Source organism: Aulostomus chinensis, chromosome 20 (genome assembly GCF_037954235.1).
Source record: "Aulostomus chinensis isolate RoL2024-O1b breed Wild chromosome 20, RoL_Achi_v1.0, whole genome shotgun sequence".
Taxonomy (NCBI): domain Eukaryota; kingdom Metazoa; phylum Chordata; class Actinopteri; order Syngnathiformes; family Aulostomidae; genus Aulostomus; species Aulostomus chinensis.
The window spans coordinates 12,342,827-12,362,757 of record NC_141339.1 but is presented as its reverse complement, the minus strand read 5'-3'; the positions used below and the strand labels follow the sequence as shown (position 1 = coordinate 12,362,757).

Sequence of the window (19,931 nt, the reverse complement as noted above, 5' to 3'; positions counted from 1 at the left end):
AATATCATCTAACCCGCCTGTCACCTGAAAGCTGCTGGGATAGACTCCAGCCCCCCTACAACCCTTATCAGGATAAGCAGTAGAAAATGGATGGATGGATGGATGGATGGATGGATGGATGGATGGATGGATCTTCGTCATAACAAAACTGAACACACTGACAACTAATAAGGAAACCATGGAGTGAAACCACCAAATAAATAAATGAAGAAAAAGAAACCAAAAGCGTTGAGGTAACATCGTGTTATGAAACATGTAACATTCATCTGCTATTTCTAAGGAAAAGCTGTACTTGGAGATGACAATAAAAAAGAAGAAGACGTATTTTATTTACAATCATCCAAACAACAAAGGCAACACTTCCAGTTGGTCTTCATGACTGAATGGGTACTTTCAGTCTCCACAGCAGGAGATTTCCTTCGACAGGCCATTTTAACAACAGACATTCAGACTTAGAACAGCAGGGCAAAGAGGATGACCTTGGTGCATTCAAAAAAACGAGTCGCTGGCAAAGTTCCCATTTGGAGACGTTCCACTCCCGACTGAAAAGTGTCTAAACAGGCAACATGGAAATTTGCTCTATTTCTGTTGCGCAAACACACAAAAGTGTCAATTTGGCTTTCACTTTTGAATTGAATTTTGGGGCGACTAATTTCGACTCTTCAGTCGTAGCGTTTCCATTATAATTCATATTGGTTTTAGTCACATTTTAGTCGAAGAAATCTGAAAAAGGGTAGACGATGAACATTTTTGGTCCAGTTTTTATTGAAGAATTAACAACAACCTTCTCATCACATATGAATGCAGTTTGTTCACTTCTTTGCCTTTGTCTTCTCTCAGTGAGCAGGATTGACGTTTACATTTATGCGGCTAGCCGGATGGCTAACATTACATTTGCTACATCAGCGACCAACACGGCAGAGACGAATTTACTGAACGGTGAAGTTTCATCTGACATCGCCGTCCTTACACTGATGAGTATCACCTAAATTAACAGTATGGGATTTCTTGAAGTGGAGGGTAAACACATTCCACCAGACCTGCTTCTCAGAGCTTTAAAAATGATCCCAGTCTCCTGCTGGGATGTTCTTAGTTCCACAAGTGTTAAGAGGTTGGAACTTTCCCATCTCCCAGTTGCTCATGAACACACTTTTATGGCCAATCCCATTTCTGTTTCTAGCCTCTACCCTTTGTCCCCTGGAACACAAGCACGTTGGGTATAGAGAGAAAATATTCCCCTACAAAAGAAGACAATCCTCCCAAGACCCACATGTCATCAGCAGTCACATCACGGCAATAATGGTAGATCACAATAATATCTGCTACCACACCTAGCATTGATTTTTTTTTTGGCCAAGCTTTTTTTTTTTTTATGAATTAAGAAGCATAATACATTTGGATGTCATTAAACCGAACTGATACAATGGGTTATTGTAATTTTTAATTTTATTAATGGAGAAATTACTACATCTGTGGGTTTCTTGGGTTGCTTGTGCTGCCGTGTTGCCTCTGCTGTGATATTGTGAGACATCGTCGCTGTGATCGTTTTCACCTGCGCTTGTTCTTCTTTGACAAATCAAATCATGAAAAAGGAGCTACTGACCTCTGAGTGACCTCCAGTCAACAGATGTATAAAATTACCAACAAGGTAACTTTGCAGTAATATTACTCCGAACCCATTTACAGATAACTTTGATAGCTTCATTTGGAATAATTCAACTAGTTTGTTTAGTAATTCTGTTGTCAGGAATGTACATGATCATTTTCCACAGCCAGACAAACACATTTCATGTGGTTCTCATTGTACATCATCATATAACACGGGAAATGAGTGCACGTCTATGTAAGTGAGTTATGAAATTCACGTGTGTTTATTTAGAAAGCTAACATGGAGGAGCCGTGAGGAGGAGGAGGGGGAGGAGGAGGAGGAGGAGGAGGAGATTGATCGAAGGACGAGCAGCAAACATGTTTTGTAACAGTGGAAAGCTGCTTGCATTGTTACACATGACAAAGCTGTGGTTACACACAAACACACATCAAGGACTGTCACTCCCCCCCCAACCTCCATCCACAGAATTGTTACGCTGCAAAAAATAAAGTAAAACAAAACAAAACAAACATCTCACAATCTGCTTACATTCCTGTTGCTGAAATTTCTTGACAGTAGAATTGATGGTCTTTAAAACAAGCCCTTTTGTCTTTCTGAGATGCTACTTGTTAAGTGATCCTGATTTATTTGACACTTTGTCTCCACGGACAGATATCTGGTGTCTGTAATGTCGTATATAAACGAAGTATAACCAGTATGGCTAGAGACATCCGTTGATTAGGCCTGGGTGATGAGTTTTTTTGGACACTTGGACTATCTTAATGTACCTCAGAGACAGTTGTGGAAAAAGTAGGAACCTGTTATTTAGCTAAATCCTAGCCTGTTAGCGGGTTAGCTGCTAGCGAGCACAGTGTCCACGGCGGGGGCGGCTCGAGGGAGTAACGCCCCCTCAAACAAATGTCTTGCCCCTTCAAATCAAAATTCAAGAATTTGAAAAAAAACAACAACCCATTTTGATATATTCCCAAAATTAATATATCACGAGTTGCCAAATTATCTGCAGTAGCGGAACAATACGCCGAAAAAGGTACATGATTCAGTATCGACTATCAGCCTTCAGGTGGGACCAAGTTGGACAGGTCTTAGGGTGAAGGTCTGACAAAGTGCAATCCAATGACATGACAAAAACAGTTATCCAGAGCCCACCTACCCCCCCCCCCCCCACACACACACACACACACCACTACCACACCCTTTCCCGCCTCCATCGCGGCGTCGCCACCATGTGCCCCCTTCACATTTATGTCTGCCCCCTTATATATGCCTGTCTAGAACCGGCCCTGGTCCACGGTCTACTTAAACTGCAGAAAAAGGTCAGTTTTTTTCAATGTCTATTTGAAGTATATTCCAGCTTAAACAGAAAAGAAACAAAGGACAAGTTTTTCAGACACATTGGCGTTCATGGAGGTCCCCAATAGGACGAATGGACTCCCAGTTGACTCACATAGACAGAGCCAAGAACAGTTTACAGTAGGAACTGCACTTCTTTACAAATAGATGGAAATGCCACTTGATAGTGTGCAGGCCATGATGATAGCCTGCTAGCTAACAGGCCATGGATGGGAAGCTAATTCTGAGTGTCTTTCACCGTGCAGGCATGAGGGATGTGCGTAGAGCAGGGCCTATATGGCCTGGTAGCCTGTTAGCTTTGCTAACACACACGTCATACGGTCTCTCCAAAATCTACCTCTACAGTTCAGTTCTATATACAAAACTTATTCTGAAATGAAAGCAAAACAAAAAAATGCAGGAGGAATTTGATGAGTTTTGGAGTTCACAGAGGTTCTCATGGGAACACTCATTTCCACAGCTACGTGGCGGCTGTCATGGCATTTCGTTGTTATTTTCCTTATTTCTTCTTCCTTTTTCATTATCGGCAAGAAATTCGACAAAAGCATCTGGTCTGACTTTGGTTTTTGCGGCATGCCAAAAAATGACATTCAAAAAGTAAAGTTGTAACTTTTCTTTATCAATATCTGAATAAAAAAAAATATACATTTGAAATCCGTCGCTATCTTTTCAAGCAACCCATAAACCCATAACTCATAGGAGAAGAGGATGTAGATATCATCTCGCCCTTTTACAGTCCGGACTCATTTTACTTTCTTCTGTCTTCAGATTTATCTTGTGACATAATGACCGGTCAAGTCACTGATAACGGCTGTCGTGTGCTCCTACGTGCACTTTAATCTCTGCTGTGTGTAGATTACTGGGTCTTCAGGGGACAGAGGCAACGGCCGGTGTTGATCTTCCCTTCTCCCTGCCTGGGGTTGTTAACGGTCCTTTTACCGGTGAACAATTAATTATTAGAGGCTGAACTCATTCAACTCCCTGATCAAAGTCTGACACGAGCCAGGTATCCTATTACTATTGTCAATAAGTAATGCATTAACCCAAATACGTTCCGTCCTCATGCACAACTCTGTTTTGATTCTATCATTTTGCCATCTGTAGACAGTTTTTACTTATATTTCAAAACCAAGCCTGATTAATCTTCCGACGAGTATGAATGTTGCTGTGTACTATTATTTTCAGGGTAAAAAAATTAACTCAGGATCTATGTAGCTGTTTCTCAGGGCACCAAAGCAGCCATAAACGTTATTTTACTGTAATGTACTTTAACACTTTTCTATCGCTGCTTACTCATTTACTGACCCCGTTTCATTCCACTTTACCGTCGATGTCAAAGTGGATCTCTGTGTTTTTCGTTACTGTACATCAACTGTGACGCTTCTTTTTTTTTTTCATAGAGCTCAATAAAGGTCACCTTCTCTGACTTAAAAGCTGTAAAACAGTTCTCTTGCTTTTTGAGTGCAAAATTCCAGACACAGGTCACATAATATCAAGACTATGACGTGCATGTACGCTCCAGAAATTGGACTTTGTTTGTTTGTATCAGATCAATAGGTACACATCAAATAATCCCCAATTAAATACCGTTTTTCCTTTTCAATCTTTTGAAATTATAATCCTATAAGCAGCTACATTTGATCATCTTATCACTGCCATAAATTACAACCATGAATTCAGTCCTTAAATGAAAAGTTGAAGTCTTAAATTGTCAAATTAATTATTAGATTCTTTTTTTTCCCCTGAATTTGAGGACATGATGAGCATCGTTGTGCGTCCTAACCACGTTGCATCAACATTCTTGTCAAACTATTTGGGGGGGGGGGGGGGATGCAAAAAATTATATGATTTGTTAAAAAAAATACCATTTTAGTGAAGAGTGAAAAAAATGGAATTAAAAAATATTCTTGTTCTCACGTCATGATGCGTGAAAATTTTGTCTTGTTACGATTGTTTATCAATATTACGGAACATTTCCACACACGCGGTTCGCTCCTGTGTGTTCTATTTTTGTCTCTCATTGTCACCAGCGAGCCGGTTCACATTCCAACCCTCGTAATCTCTTTTGTGGCCATAAAGTTGCCATGTGGTCGGATTAAACGTTGCTGAGACGAGTGTGGGAGAGGACGGTCCTAGTTGAGTCCCAGGACTCTGAAGTCAAGACCTCCATGTTGCCATGCAAGAGAGGAAGAGTTAGTGTGCGACAGATAAACAGGTGGAACAAGAACAAAATACATGAACATGGAGCACTTAATTATCTGAAAAATACAACCATGATTGTGTGAACGGGTATTCGATTACTCTTATTAGCAGTAGGTGTTTAAAAATCATTCTAAAAATCTGCTTTTGAAGTTATTTCGTTCCTCGAGTGAGTAACTGTTCAATATGTTAAAAATCTAGATGAAAATTGTACGTCGCTATCATGTTACGATCCCAAAAATCACTTTCCCCTCAAATTTCACTGAGTACATTCATTTACTGAAGTGCAGTTTCCCCCAAATTCTTCACCCGGTTTGCTTTGTTATCCTAAAGATTGAAAATTCCAGACAAAAATCCCATTATCACTCACATAACTGTCAAAACCATCGCTCTTAATTCAGTATCCCAAATCAGAAATTAGCAGTGGTGCTGATTGTCTTTTGCAAAACTGCAAATTGCAAATATGAACAAAATATGTTTGATGTGCTGGTAGATAAATGAACCCTGAAACCCAGCTGAGGGTTGCGCCACTGCGTACATGCAAGGGTTGTAGTTGGGGGGGGGGGGGGGGTGTCACTGGGGACACAGTCACTCCTCTGTGATGACGCTGACAGTGAAAGTTACTGTTGAAGCTGCAATCACCGACCTCTGAGCTTTGTTGGGGGGACAAAGAGTCCACAGACCCATTGACAGACCTCAACCTGGTTTCACTGCTGCCGTCATGAATCGCTCTTAGTACAATCAATTCAGGAGCTGCTGCACGTTTGTCAGAGCGCATCGCTTCGTTCATCACCGATTCTGTTGCTTTCGCACGTCGTGGAAGGTGAAAGTATTAAGTGTTCCCCCTAGAAATCTGCTACGATCAGACTCAGTGCTAAACAAGGCAAGAAAAAAGCAAGTGTAGCTCTTTAAATGGCTTGTTTTGGCTTCGGAGTTTTTGAAAAATTATAAAATGACATTTCATTTCAACAAAATAAATAATATGAGTAGATTTGGTGATACGTGTTTTTATTGTGCATCAGAGAAGTGTTTAGGCTTGAGACAAAAGGGGAACTCATTTTTGAAGTATATTAATTACTCAAAGTTTTCACTGAAACTCCCATGAAGTGATCATTTTAGCTAGATTAGCCTGCAAATATTTGAGGTAGAGGTGTGTGTGTGTGTGTGTGTGTGTGTGTGTGTGTGTGTGTGTGTGTGTGCGTGCGCGTGCGTGCGTGCGTGTGTGTGTGTGGTCAACAAGGGCCGTCTGTCTCCTACTTGGTCCCTAGGACTGTCAAACAGGATGAGTGAGTTCAGGAAGGGAGAGCAGGTGAGGACTGGACTTCAAGGTCAAAGGTCACTCCCATTGCTAAATGGATTCACCTTTGCAAACAGGGCGTTTGTAGGCGTCGCCACATGGGTAAGCTAAAACTCTGCAGGTATTCAATAGAGAGGTGGGAGGGACACAATACTGGGGTGACATACACTTTTGTAAACCAGCCACGGAAGTTAGCATTGCTGTGTTCCCTCAACCAACAGCCAAAGGGATTATTACATTGGATTTTGTATCTTGCATAGAAATTTACAGATTTTTATCTGCAACGCAATCCTGAGAACAAAGCTAACATTATACTATGAATCAGCTACACCAGCGAAACTTGACTTAAACCTCACCTCAACTAGCTTGCTACTTCTTTTGTTTTTTGTGTTATGCCATTTAAATGTCTTTGTCGACCCCTCCAGTCTCCTGTAGCTACTTGTTAGCAAGTGCCGTTTTTAATAAGCATAAAAATACTAAGAAAAAATTCACAGCTGTGGTATTTATTGATGTATTTTATGCCAAAGAACAAAAAGTTTAAAATATAAGAGTCAATATCGGGTGTTTCACGAATAACACATGGATTTTGAGATTAGAAAACTGGATGTTCAATGACGCTAACCTATTAATGCTATACTGCTAATGACTTGCCAGAGCAGTTATGGGTCTGAGCTGTTACAAGGTAACCAACAGAATCAAGAGGATATATTATCCACTCTATACATACATTAGTCATTTTTACAATTTAATTTTTGTCGGGATTACATAAACAATTTTTCATAAGGGACCTTTAAAGTTATACGGGAAGTTTTTGTTTGTGCTGTTGAGTCATGCTAGTTCCCTGTGTGCAGTCGCTATGCTAACCTAACCTGCTGACTTACAAACTTCAAAAAAGTATCAATCTGCTCATCTCACTTTTGGTCTGTATTCCTGTAGATATTGAGTGATTTTTTTTTACCCCCCCCCCCCCCTAAAAAAAAATCATTAATCTTTTAGAGATGTAGATACTTTGCTCAGACAAACGCTGATGCTACATGAAACAAAGATGTCAGCATTGCGGACAGAAACAATAGCCTGCAGGAAAGGTGCAAAGACCACCTGGCTTCAACAAAGAGCACAAAAGAGAGCTGCTCTATGCATACACCGCATGAAAAGAGAGCAGGACAGCAGCACAGAGGAATGCTGGGTAGAGTCCTGTGCCTTCACAACGCCCCTCAGTCTCTTATGTAAGTCTGCTCAGGTCGGTGGCGAGCAGATTTACCCCGAGATCTGACACAGTCTCAGGCTGCTATCTGCAGCAGTAGAGTTGTGAAATGCTGTAATTACGGACTTATGTAATTGCAGCATAACACTCCACAACTCTCACACTTTGGATGTCAGATTTGCTTCTGACGGTGATTACTGTTTGGAGGTTTTGTAGCTGACCTCAAGACACCAACCGCTAATATCCTGTTGGCCTCACTGGTCTGTTCATGCAGCTTTAACTAAGCCTTTTGATGTGTTTTCACTGATTATTTGACTGAAATTCACCCAGAGCACCAAGTCTGGAGCCTTATAACGATCCATTGTCATTTCAGGAAACAGATTTCGGTTGGCCATTAAAAATTGTAGATTAACAGAAGTGAAAACTGAGCGGCTGTGAGGTTTGATGCCATTTAACATGTGGGCAAACCGCTTTTGGGCAACACAGTTTACAGGGTTCCGACATACTTGCGTGACTCTTCCGAGAAATCCTGATCTTAACTGAACTACCTACAGTGAAACACCCGTTTGAAATTTGGAGGAATTTTCTGCATTTAATTATTATTCACAATATTTTCCAGGCCTGGAAATTTCCATGTTCATATTCCATGACAGGTTTCAAAACAGATTTGATGATATCCTCAACCACTTAAACACAAAACAAATAAGGTTAACAAATGATTTTTTTTTCAACTAATTTTTTTTGCCATGCGCAACTGGCATTTTAGCCACGGGAATTCTGGAATTCGAATGTGAAAAATGTTGGTGACATTCTTATGAAAACCAACACACACGTAAAAACCCATGGCCGACATATTGAGATGTGTATACTGACTTTACATCTTTTTATAACTTGATAAATTGATGACATAATGACTATGAGGGGCCCAAGGTGGGTGCTGCACCCTTAGATGAAAGAGCAACGGCCGTAAGAGGAAGTGAAGAATAAGGCGAGCGACACATTCTGATTCATCAACTGTACCAAACAGCCATATATTTTTATTTCACAATGACACATTGGACAGGAACTGTAGATATATATCAAAAACACATCAGCTGACATGTCATATCTAAAATAATAATAAAAAAAAAGCCAACACTTCTGTTTTCAATTATCACACAGAGCTGAAGTCTCAAAAGACACAGAATAAAAGTGACCAAACATTACAAATGAAGGAACGCGCCAAAATACATTTCCCAGCACATATGTCTACATTGCATACACATTAATCGGGAGTGGAAATCTTAAAGAGATTCACCTTGGAAATGTCACCTGGAATGATGAGGGATATTTCATATGATTTCAAAAGGCCACCATATGGACTTCAAATTCAGCGAGGAGCCTGTCTGTAGCAGCGGACAGACAGACAGACAGACAGGCGAGCTATACGATGAGTCATTCCCTACACAGTAAGTCGTATAGCTGGAGGATACCAGCAGGTTCTGGTAAGCAGCAGCTGGAGCTCTTGGTGGAGCTCTTGAAACGGAGCACCAAGCTTCAGTTTGGACATGCAAACAGAATAATAACACATCCGAAAAATACAGAAAGACTCCCTCAGCATGGATCGCCAAAAGGTGCTGAATGACATTCACAAGGAAAATCATCAGAAGGCTTTCCAGTACTGACGCACGCAGAGAATAGTGTTCCACTAACGCTATGCAGTGCTCATTTCTTAGCCCTCTGGCTTACATTGCATCCAATCTTAATAGAACATTGAATTATGTGACTGTGTCATTGCTAGAAGTTCCGTTACACCATGTCTACTACACTTAGTGCTATATCACAGCAGTTTTTCTCATTTGAAAGGCAGGGTGAGAGAGGCGACGATACGGCTTCTGTATCCACATAATGACTGCAATTAAAAAGGCAAGTCAAGGCCAGAGAAAGTCTAAGAAATCATTATAAAACATCACATTTGTAAACTACAGCATAGGTGTTCCGTCCCAAGGAAAAATGTGGGATGGGAAAAATTGCAAAAAAAAAAAAAAAAAAAAATCTATCATCCAAACTAAATATTACCAAACAGCATCTAAAGAGAGAGGAACAGATAATTTCTAATAACTTAAATACTTTAAATTATTATGCAGTACAATGCTCTTCCATTTGGGGGCAGAGGGTAAGAAAATAGATCTGCTCAAAATCTACGCCTCCTAAAAACATGATGCGTAGATTCTTTACTAACAGGTCCGTAGGCTAAATAAAATAACCTAGAGGTGTGTGCTCTGACTTGCATGTACCCTGGTGTGTGTGTGTGTGTGTGTGTGTGTGTGTGTGTGTGTCCGTCCAACTGGAGAGGAAGTCTCTGTGATCCCTTCAGTCCTGCAGTGAGAAGCTTTGGCACAGAAACACCATGAGACAAGGTGACGCATCACAAGGCGGTGCTAATGAGGGACACTCATGCAGGCCTCGCTCCAGTACAGGAGGAGGTAGGTGGTCACCCCCCCACAAGCGTGCATTGCTGCCAAGGCAACGACACCTTCTGGCCTTGCAGCAGAGGAGGAGAAGTTGTGGGGGGTGGGGGTGGTTCTGGGAGGGGGTTGAAAATGCATGATGGCTGGATTTTACAGCCATGTGGGGAACAATGAAAGAAGAGGGACGACTAGGTTGACGATTTCCTGCATCCTGTGAAGAACGATAGTCGGTGGATTTCCAGCCCCTCCCCTGTTACTCTCCTTCCCTCCATCTCACAGAGACGACTCCACCTCCCTGGTGATGGTTACCTCGGCCTCAGATTGAAGGGGCACCTGAATGGCTGTGGTCTGCTCCGAGATCTCGCTGATCTCCTCCAGAGCTGACGTGGCTGCTGCCTTACCGTCGGCGCTAGCCCTCTTGTCCGCAGAGCCGCAGCATAGCTTAGGAGCGCACTGAGTCCGACAGGAGAGCTCGCAGAGGGAGTCTCGAGACTCCGAGCTGAACGTAACAAATTCGGGCTGGATGGTGGTGGCGTGGATGCCCTCGTTGTGGAATAGGTCCTTGATGCGTTTCGCCACCTCCATGTAAGATGTGGGGTCGTGGCACTTGATGTGTGCCGTGGCGATGATGCGGCTGCCGGCCAGCTGCCAGATGTGCAGCTCATGAATGGCAAGTACGCCGTCCAGGTTCAGCAGGCGCTTGTTGAGGCGGTGCATGTTTATCTGCTTGGGTACAGTCTGCAGTAGGATGAGGGCCGACTCCTTCAGCAGCGGGTAGGTGGTGTACAGCAGGATTCCCACCATTATGAGGCAGAGGGTGGGATCCAGATAGAGGACCCAGCAGGGCCCAGCCACCTTGGTGGGAATCACAGTGGGGTCTTTCAGTAGGTCCACTAGTGTGTGATTGACATGATGGTGGTCTGTGGTGTGGCTGCTTATGCACGGGTTGATGCATATCTCATCTTTTTTACACGGCGTCCACACAAAGGTAAATATCAAAGCGTTGACCACCACGATGACAGAGCCCAGGGCGTCGCCCAACACGTGGAGGAAGACCCCACGCATGTTGAGCTGCGACGAGGAGCTGTGGTCGTGGTCCATCTCCTCATACTGGGTGTTACCGTTGATCTGCACCTCTGTGTTTTCTTGACAGCTGATTTCTGAGGATACAAGTGGAGAGGTTCATTCAGCTCACTGGGTCATGAAGAGACGGATTAATACTACGGGCTTGTTGTATGGCATTTAATCAACCCACTGATCTAGATACAAATACACAAACAGTGATGGGGCTGGGAAGAGATAAAAAAAAAAAACTGCAAAAAACGTGTTAGTGTATTTAAGGCTGTTTTATCTCGATCATCCAAAACCATTCTAGCTGCCCCACTTCACCACTAAATCCATGTAACTGGTGTTAATTTACCAATCAATCTCATTCTCTTCATACTGTGTGACAGAAACTTTTGTTGGACCGACAGCATTGGCACAATAGTGACAGCGAGGAATCCAGTCAAAAATATTGTGATGGGAAACAGGACCGAGTTAATAATGATGAGTTTGAGGTTTTTGAGGTTTTTTTTGGCTCTTTTAACTGGCGTTTTCAGTGTCGGGTAACTTTACACCACCGCTACTAATGAACTGGGATCTATTTGTGTCAACAGATCAATATGTCAACATTATTCACATGTCTGCTGATCTCATGCAAAGGTCAGATATCAGAATGTGGAGTCAGATTTCATAGCCTGGGCTGAACCACAACCACTGTAACGTAACATTAGACACGCTGCCATTCCACACAGTTCAATAAACAATACAGTTCTCAGGAATACGGTTAAATTAAAAAAAAAAAAAATTGGGTCTTTTCTCTCTCCAGTAAGAAATTCTTTTTGGTTTACAGCCTCCCGATAGCCATAACGCCAGCAACAGCAATATTATTAAAGAGCTTCGGCATCGGAATCAGCATCAGCAGAGGTGCATCAAAATTAGATCATTAATATCTAGATATCCTATTAGAAAATATTTTTACAGCTGAACAAATATCTGCAGATACTGATAACATGTCAATATCATCGTGCTTCCCTAAACTCGAGGTGTTGGACTGGAAGTGTGTTCCTAGAAGAAAAAAAAACCCACTACATTAGCGTTTCCAAGGAGAACAGCAGACGGTTCAGAACTCTGCGGTGTTACGTCATGAACTGTATTTCACTTACAAGTCAAGAGGACTTTACCTTTGTGTCTATCCTGGTTAAAATACATCTGAGTTCTAGGAGACATTTCACTTTTTACCCCGAAGGCTTAATGAAAGCTGGCTGGATGAGGTTAGGACAAACACAAATAAGGCCGTTAAAAGAGTTATTTGGCCTTGTTTACAATGATTTTAGCTTTGACCGTGAGGACAGTTGACAGAGATGAGAGTGAAATCCCAGCATGAGAAATTCTAAACACTATATAAATTTATACAATTCAATTATTATTTAGTGTGTGTGTGTATGTGTGTGTGTGTGTGTCTGTGTGTGGCACTGTGAAGAGGAACAACTTGGAAGTGGCTGCCTCCTTCCATCCCTGGTCGTTCATCAACAGCTAATGGTGTGGTTGTGGCTGTCAACACCACAGTTACAGTGATGTATGACCTAGTAACAGTGTAAGGGGGGGGGGGGGTCCATTTATTGAAAATGGCAAGGCCTTAACAGTGCAGGGAAGAAATTGTCCTGTGTCCTTAGGGTCCACTAAGGATGATTTCTCACCTGAGAACAATCACTGACACACTGGCCCTCTGAAGCTTTTGGAGAAGTCTAATATTTGGATGACGTCTTTAAGACATCGAACCGTCACCTGACCAGTATTTCCCAAGAGGTTGAAAGAGTTGATGTCAGCATTTGAGAAAAATGTAAGCAGTCGAGAAAAAAAAAAGGAAAGAGCTTTAGTCAGTTTTACACAAGTTGGGACATGTCAGAAGAACAAGGAGTCAGAGAACTCTTCATCAGCCAGCTGATAGAAAAGCAGAAACATGAGACTCTGTGTGAGTGAGTGTGTGTGTGTGTGTGTGACGTTTCCAAGGATATAACAACCTCACACATAACTGATAATACACACAAACGTTTATATCTAACTGACAGTGACAAGAGTGTCCTTGTTTTGTGATTGTGCTGTTATGCAATTCAGACTCTTAACAATAAACATGAGCTGTCAGTAACTTCATTCAAGGACAGATTACTTACCGGTCCTCTGTCTCACATCACCCGGACTATTATGGTTCTCCACCAAGGTGTTGGTCTCTCCGTTTGTCCCATTCCGGTCTCTCCTACCGGCTCTCCCCCTCCCATGTGAGTGACCACCGTGTGAGTGGCCGTGTCCTCCGCCGGCGTGCCCGTGGAACAGGCAAAGCCCAAGTAGGTTGACCACAAGCCCGGCAGCGCCGACCCCGGCGACCACCTCTGGGCTTTCGATCTCATGGGCCTCAGTGAAGCGCTCGATAGCCTCCAGGACAATGGTGAAGCAAAGAGCCGTTAGGAAGACGGCGTTGACCAGAGCACCCATAACCTCCGCCCGGATCCACCCAAAGGTGTTTTTGTTAGTCGCTTGGGTTTTCTCCGCGAATCTCACCGCGACGAGAGCCACCACCAGAGCGATGACGTCCGACAGCATGTGAAAGGAGTCCGACAGCATCGAGAGGGATGCGGTCATCCGACTGACCACCACTTCCACGATGAAAAACCCAAAAGTCAATGAGAGCATGCAAAGCAGCCGGACGCGGTTCGGCTCACACGCCATTTCTCTTGGTCTCTCTTCTCCGTCGAGCCAAGCTTCGGTAGAACGTTAATACGGTTTCACCGTGTGCTTTTACGGGTTCACACACAGTCAGTAACAAGCTAACTGACCGATTTAATTCCGAGCTAACGACTCGCAGTAAGCTAGCTGGCTCCCTGAGACAATACCGACGTCTTCATACACCACTGTTACCCGGTAATGGTAGCATCACTCGGCTAGAGTAACGGACAATTCATCCTAGGTGTGACGCTAGCTACAAAAAGACACCATAGTCGGCTTTGTATTTTCCAGACACCTTTGACGACGAGCTCTGGTTTGCAGACGGCTGAAACTTTGCACCCGAGCCGGTAAACTTTCCACACGGAACACGGCACAGTGATCGACACGCCCACTTGACTTCAATTGGTGGAGAGTGAAGGAGCTCGAAGGAGATTGGTCAAATGCTGTTACCATTAAAACTAGGCGGAGCACACACGCCAGACAACGGCGGTTGCTATGCACGCTAACGTTGAATGAACTATCGCGACAGAGTAATTACTCAATGTATTAATCCAGTCAGTTCCGCTACCACGGTGACTTCAGATGGTATTCCCCGTCTGAAGGCGTAAACAACAAGTTGTATATTTGTGTATGTTCGAGTACACAAAGAAAAGAGGAATTTAATGAAACTTTCAAACGGAATAAGTTTTTGGCAAGTCTGATACACATTAAAATATTCTCACTCATCACTCATATATATATATATATATATATATATATATATATATATATATATATATATATATGTCTGTGAAATTACATGAAGTGTTTTAATGATTTTAACGAGGTAGTTAAGTTTGCTCCGATACACTTTCAAAATGATGTTCCTTTAATGTCTTTTCTCATTTGGATGGAGAGGAGACAGAGTTATTGGCTGATGTCAGATTATAAGAAAGACGGACAGACAGACAGAAAGAAAGACAAAGACGTTAAGAAAGAACGGGTCGAAGGTTGTGTGATATCACAAAAAGCTTCTGACCAGTATCAGATGTGGTGTTCTCACTTTGATCTTGTTGGATTTTACTTTTGTCTCGGTTTAATCTCTGTCACCCTGATGATGTCAGAGATCATCGGAGCCATCCAGAGATTGTCATCGTCTGTCATTTCATACCGTCAGCTCCCCCAAGAGTCCAGTCTTCAAATGGGCACACAAACTGCAGATATCACTGCTAACCTCGTCCAGTTGTTGATTAACATAAACAAATATACATTTTTCCACTTTATTACACCTCTGCGCTGCCAATGAGACCCCCTGAGTGTTGCTACAAAGGTTCAACATGGACAACTGATGACCCCTTGTGGGAATAATCAGCCTTGATTAAACTGTGTCCATTTTGAGTTATTACTCGATTTAACTTTTTATCACCCTTATCTACAGAGATCCTGCCATGATAAGACATTTTCATATAGTGAATATGTGCTATTTTCAATATTTGAATATTATTTGCACTTTCACTTTAGTATTTTCAAAAACACTTTCATGTGTTTTCCTGGGGTTGCGTCATAGTCTTGCCAGTGTCATTTCAATATTGCACCATTTAATTCATTTTCATTCTTGCCTTTTTTTAATCCAAAGTGCTATTGTTTAGTATTTGATGACAGTCAGAGGATTATTTTTTTGGATTGTGGTTTAGATTTGCACAGCTGTCCAGACTGTATTCTGATGTGATTCAGTCCAGAAAAGATGTACCATTTGGAAAACACCATTTTTATCATAACCATAAATGAAAGCTAAACTTTTGCAATAATAATTCAATATCGCATCAGTTTTTAATCAGTATCATCACACATTCACCAACATCCAACCTTTTTCTTCCTCTTATCCTGTTAAGGGTCATAGGGGGGCTGGAGTCTATCCCAGCAGCCTTCAGGTGAGAGGCTGGGTTCACCCTGGACAGGTCACCAGTCCATCACAGGACCAACACATAGAGACAGACAACCATTCACACTCACAGCCACACCTACGGTCAATTTAGAGTGTCAATCAGCCTCGTCCCCTCTTGATGTCTTTGGACTGTGGGAGGAAGCTGGAGTACCAGAGAGAACCCACACAGGAACAGGGAGAACATGGAGACTCACACAGAAAGATCCTGTGCTGGAGCTGGGACTCAAACCTGGAACCTTCTTGCTGTGAGGCCACAGTGCTGACCACTGCACCACCGTGCTGCCCACCAACCTAAATTACATAAATCACATTTTATCCATTCTGACATTTTGTAATTTCAATCCAGCAGATGGGTGTAATTGCACCTATAAGCTCTTTAGGTTCTGCATGATTAGCCAGGGAATGTATTTTAGCATGTATGAGCTCCATCCCCTGCAAAAACATGATCATTACACCACAGGTTCCACTTGATACTCTTCTTTGCTCTCATACCACAGTTTTTAATACTTTTACATCCAGAACCAGGCAGTTAAGACATTCTCGCATATATACATACAAAATCATGCTGTACATTTACTGTAGCTGCCTCCACACATTTGCATGAAATGAGCAAAACACTAAAATCATAAAATTTTGACACACTTCATCTCAAAACTCAACGGCACACAGGACTATGTATTCAGATTCCGTCCACACTTCTAAAGTATAATAAAACTAATAAGAGTCTTCAGCAGGCTTCGCATTCAGTCGCTACAAGGACAGGTGGTCACCCCCCCCCCCACTCGATCAGCGGATGCCGAGGATCCGTCTGCTCTTCAGCTGGCAGCTTCTCGCCACCTCATTCAGTTTTTGAGCTCGATGACTGGCCGCCTGCAGCCTCCTCAAAATCAGCTCCTGTGGCGTCTGACCATCATCAGGCTGCTGGTTCTCTTTACTCGCACCTGCAAAGTGGACCTTCTTCTTCCCAGGGGAGAGATTCCCTTCCAGATCTAGGACCAGAGAGTAAACAGCGGCTGGTTAACAGAGTTCAGGCCCGCCACAGCTGGGTAGCAGGTGTGCATACATCTAACAGCGGTTTGAATTGAACAAATACTTTATTGGGATATAAAAACTTTATTTACATGAGTTAAAAGTAATAAGTTAATTAGAATCAAGCCAGCAGCATTCCAACATGTGCGTCATCACATGAAAACACAGTTCAGTTTTGGTCTTGGTTCACTAAGTCCAGAGGTCTTCGTCTGACTCCCGTACCTATGTCTTTAGCACCCAAGGGCACCAGGTCCCTTTGTTGCTGTAGACGGTTGCACTTCTTCAGTAAACTCTCAGCCCTGAAATGACCCAAGCAGATTGTATCAATCAATAGATAAAACTGGCAAAAAAAAACCAGCCATGTAGAACCAGCAGGACTGATCCAACCACTGATTTCTAATGTGACCTCTGTTTTATTTTTAAAAACAAAGTAAATGTACCTTGCTAGCTTCTCAGTTGACAGTCGTTCGCGGATGCAAAGCTCACGCTCTCTTTCTGCAGTGGAAAAGGACAAAAATTATATTTCTTGACCTTCCATCTTAAGAATGACAAATCGTCCAATCCTTCAGATGGAGAGCACTCACGCTCCAGCCTCGCCTCACGCTCCTTCAGCGCCTTTTCTCTGTCACGCAGCGCCTGTTCTCTGAGTCTGAGCTCTGCAGCAGAGGCAGGTGTCAGTTCAGCGGGCCTGTGAGGGGGACAGTCAGAGTCTGCCGACCGTCTCCGGAGCCCCACCTGCACCCTCCTCTGCTCCTCATTGACCGCATCAGCCAACAGGCTGCTCTGGAGGATTGACTCCACCGAGGGCCTCAGATAGTCCTGGACACACAAGAGCATGTAACATGGTTTCTGGCCTAACTCATTTGCAACTCTTGTCCCTGGTTAGGGGTTCTCTACCAAAAATTTCAGCAATAGTAGAATAACGCATCTGTCTTGTGTGTACAGCATGCTTGCCTTTGCACTGGTTTTTCCCATCTATCGGTTTTCACACAGAAATATCCAGGCGAACCAAGATCAGATGCGTTGTGGTCTGGAGCAAGACGGCAATAACAGGAAGAGGGTCCTGTGTTCTGGACTAGTGAGTAATAGTACCTCCCCCCATACATCAGAGTTTTTCTACCTTGCAAGCCGCTCAGCCACTTTTAAAAAAGAAAGAGTGACGGAAGCTTTTTAGGCCTGTTGGCGAGCAAAAAAAAAAAAAAAGAAGGTTGTAATGATAAAAATGAACACCTTCAGTCTGGCATGTCAGCTTGTTGGAACCTAGACGAGTCATAGGATGCGTGTACGTCAGATATTCACCCTCTTCTTGCTCCATTTTGGAACTCTTGGCGAAAATATCTGGCTTATTAGTGACTGGATGCTAACTAGTAACCCACCTGCAGCTGACAACACTGAGTAGTTCATTGTGAAAAGTGTGTGACACTAAAAACATTATAATTATTATAGCCACTAAAATAAATCCTTTCTAACCTTCAGGTTGAGCATTTTGCTAAGTAGCGTGTTCAATTCCTCGGAGTATCGGTACGGGATTCTGCGGAACTTCCCGTCCCTGATCTTCTCTGCCAGATCTTTTTGGTTGTAAGCGGTAAAGGGGGGGCTGAAGGGGAGACATCAAGACAAATCAGTTGTGAACTCAACATCTTGGGAGCTGTAGCTCAAATTGGAGTTTTGGTGTTCTTACGATAGCGCGCAGAGCTCATACAGGAGACAGCCCAGTGACCAAATGTCAGACTTTTCATTGTAGGACATCCGGTTGATTTGTTCCTGAGAGAAAGATGGTTACACGTTAAAACTGGAGAGACAAGACTGTTGAAAAATAACTCAAAATATTCTGTGAGGTGAAAACTCACTGGAGACATGTAGTATGGCGTCCCCACAAATGTCTTTGCAAAGCTGGTGTCATGGTTCAGGATTCTCGCCAAGCCGAAGTCACCCAGTTTAACGTTCTTTTTGCTGTCGAGGAAGATGTTGGCGGGTTTCAAGTCTCGGTGAAGCACAGTGGCCCTGCCGTCGCTGCGTCTGTGGCACTCGCTCAGGGCTAACGTCAGCTGCGCCATGACCCGCAGGATGAACTCTTCCTCCAAATAACGTCTATTAATGTCACAACAGGTTTACTGAAGATAAATTCGAAACAAAAGTTTCCCTCTTGACGTCGTGATTTATCTCTGATAAACACATAATGATGGGTGTATCTCATGCTCACTTTTCCTTGATGCATCGGGTGATGAGGCTGGACAAGTCTCCGCCCTCGCAGTACTCCATGACGATGTACAGCGTGCTGGTACTTCGGTCTATGATGCGGTCGTAGTACCGGACTATGTTTGGGTGCTTCAGCTCCCTCAGAAGGTTCACCTCTGACACCAGCATCTGCTTTTCACTCTCCGCCATAGTGCCGTAATCCAGCTCCTTCCACACCAGGATCTACCCCGACGATACAAACAACATAAACACAGTCATACTCGTTTCATTTTTATACATATTATGCATTTACGTTGACAATTAACATTAGCACTGACTCCTGCAGGTTAACGTTATTGAGAAGATAAAACATTAATAAAACCTAACGTTACTCACTTTGCCATCAGCCCTCCGTCGGACTTTCTGGCATCTTCCGTATGAGCCGGATCCTATCGTGTACAACACCTCGTAATCTTCGGTACGGGACGGCATTTTGCGCTTAATTTCATTCAAACCGATTTATCCTGCTGTTGACTTGAATCCCCAACTAATACACGTCAGAGGAGACGATAATAAATAAATTCACACCAGCAAAAGCCGAAGGAACGCTAGTACGCACGTTTGTTTTACGGTTTCAAAACAGGAAGTTTGTCCTAACCTCTTTAAATTGGTGCTCAAATACTCGGTTGTGATTGGCCCGCTCTCTTTGAAGCGTGATCTCTGATTGGTCATCGCGAGTATACAGCCGTTGAGGTTGCTAGGCGCCAGAATACCGCGAGAGTACGGCGGGTTGTGTTATCAACTGTCCGCAGGGTGGCGCCAAACCCCCCTCCAAAGGCCTTGGCCTTAATTTGACTCGCCTCATAGACAATTTCTGAGGTCACTGAGGGAGGCATCATATGAGCGTTAGGATTAGGATACATTGA

General features: G+C 43.1%; 2 protein-coding genes across 2 annotated transcripts; both read right to left on the bottom strand.

The window, feature by feature from the left end:
* Window positions 1–8,659: 8,659 nt before the first annotated feature.
* Window positions 8,660–14,330, bottom strand: slc30a1a (solute carrier family 30 member 1a). Its single transcript, XM_086190055.1, has 2 exons — window positions 13,325–14,330; window positions 8,660–11,269 (listed from the first exon to the last, which is right to left on the bottom strand). The coding sequence occupies exons 1-2, from the start codon at window positions 13,875–13,877 to the stop codon at window positions 10,383–10,385; spliced, it is 1,440 nt and encodes a 479-aa protein (XP_086046181.1). The 5' UTR covers window positions 13,878–14,330; the 3' UTR covers window positions 8,660–10,382.
* Window positions 14,331–16,274: 1,944 nt separating this feature from the next.
* nek2 (NIMA-related kinase 2) lies at window positions 16,275–19,682 on the bottom strand. The gene is made up of 9 exons (XM_086189368.1): window positions 19,402–19,682; window positions 19,031–19,248; window positions 18,678–18,918; window positions 18,509–18,591; window positions 18,298–18,424; window positions 17,412–17,646; window positions 17,268–17,322; window positions 17,050–17,126; window positions 16,275–16,787 (listed from the first exon to the last, which is right to left on the bottom strand). The coding sequence occupies exons 1-9, from the start codon at window positions 19,495–19,497 to the stop codon at window positions 16,585–16,587; spliced, it is 1,335 nt and encodes a 444-aa protein (XP_086045494.1). The 5' UTR covers window positions 19,498–19,682; the 3' UTR covers window positions 16,275–16,584.
* Between the last annotated feature and the right edge of the window lie 249 nt (window positions 19,683–19,931).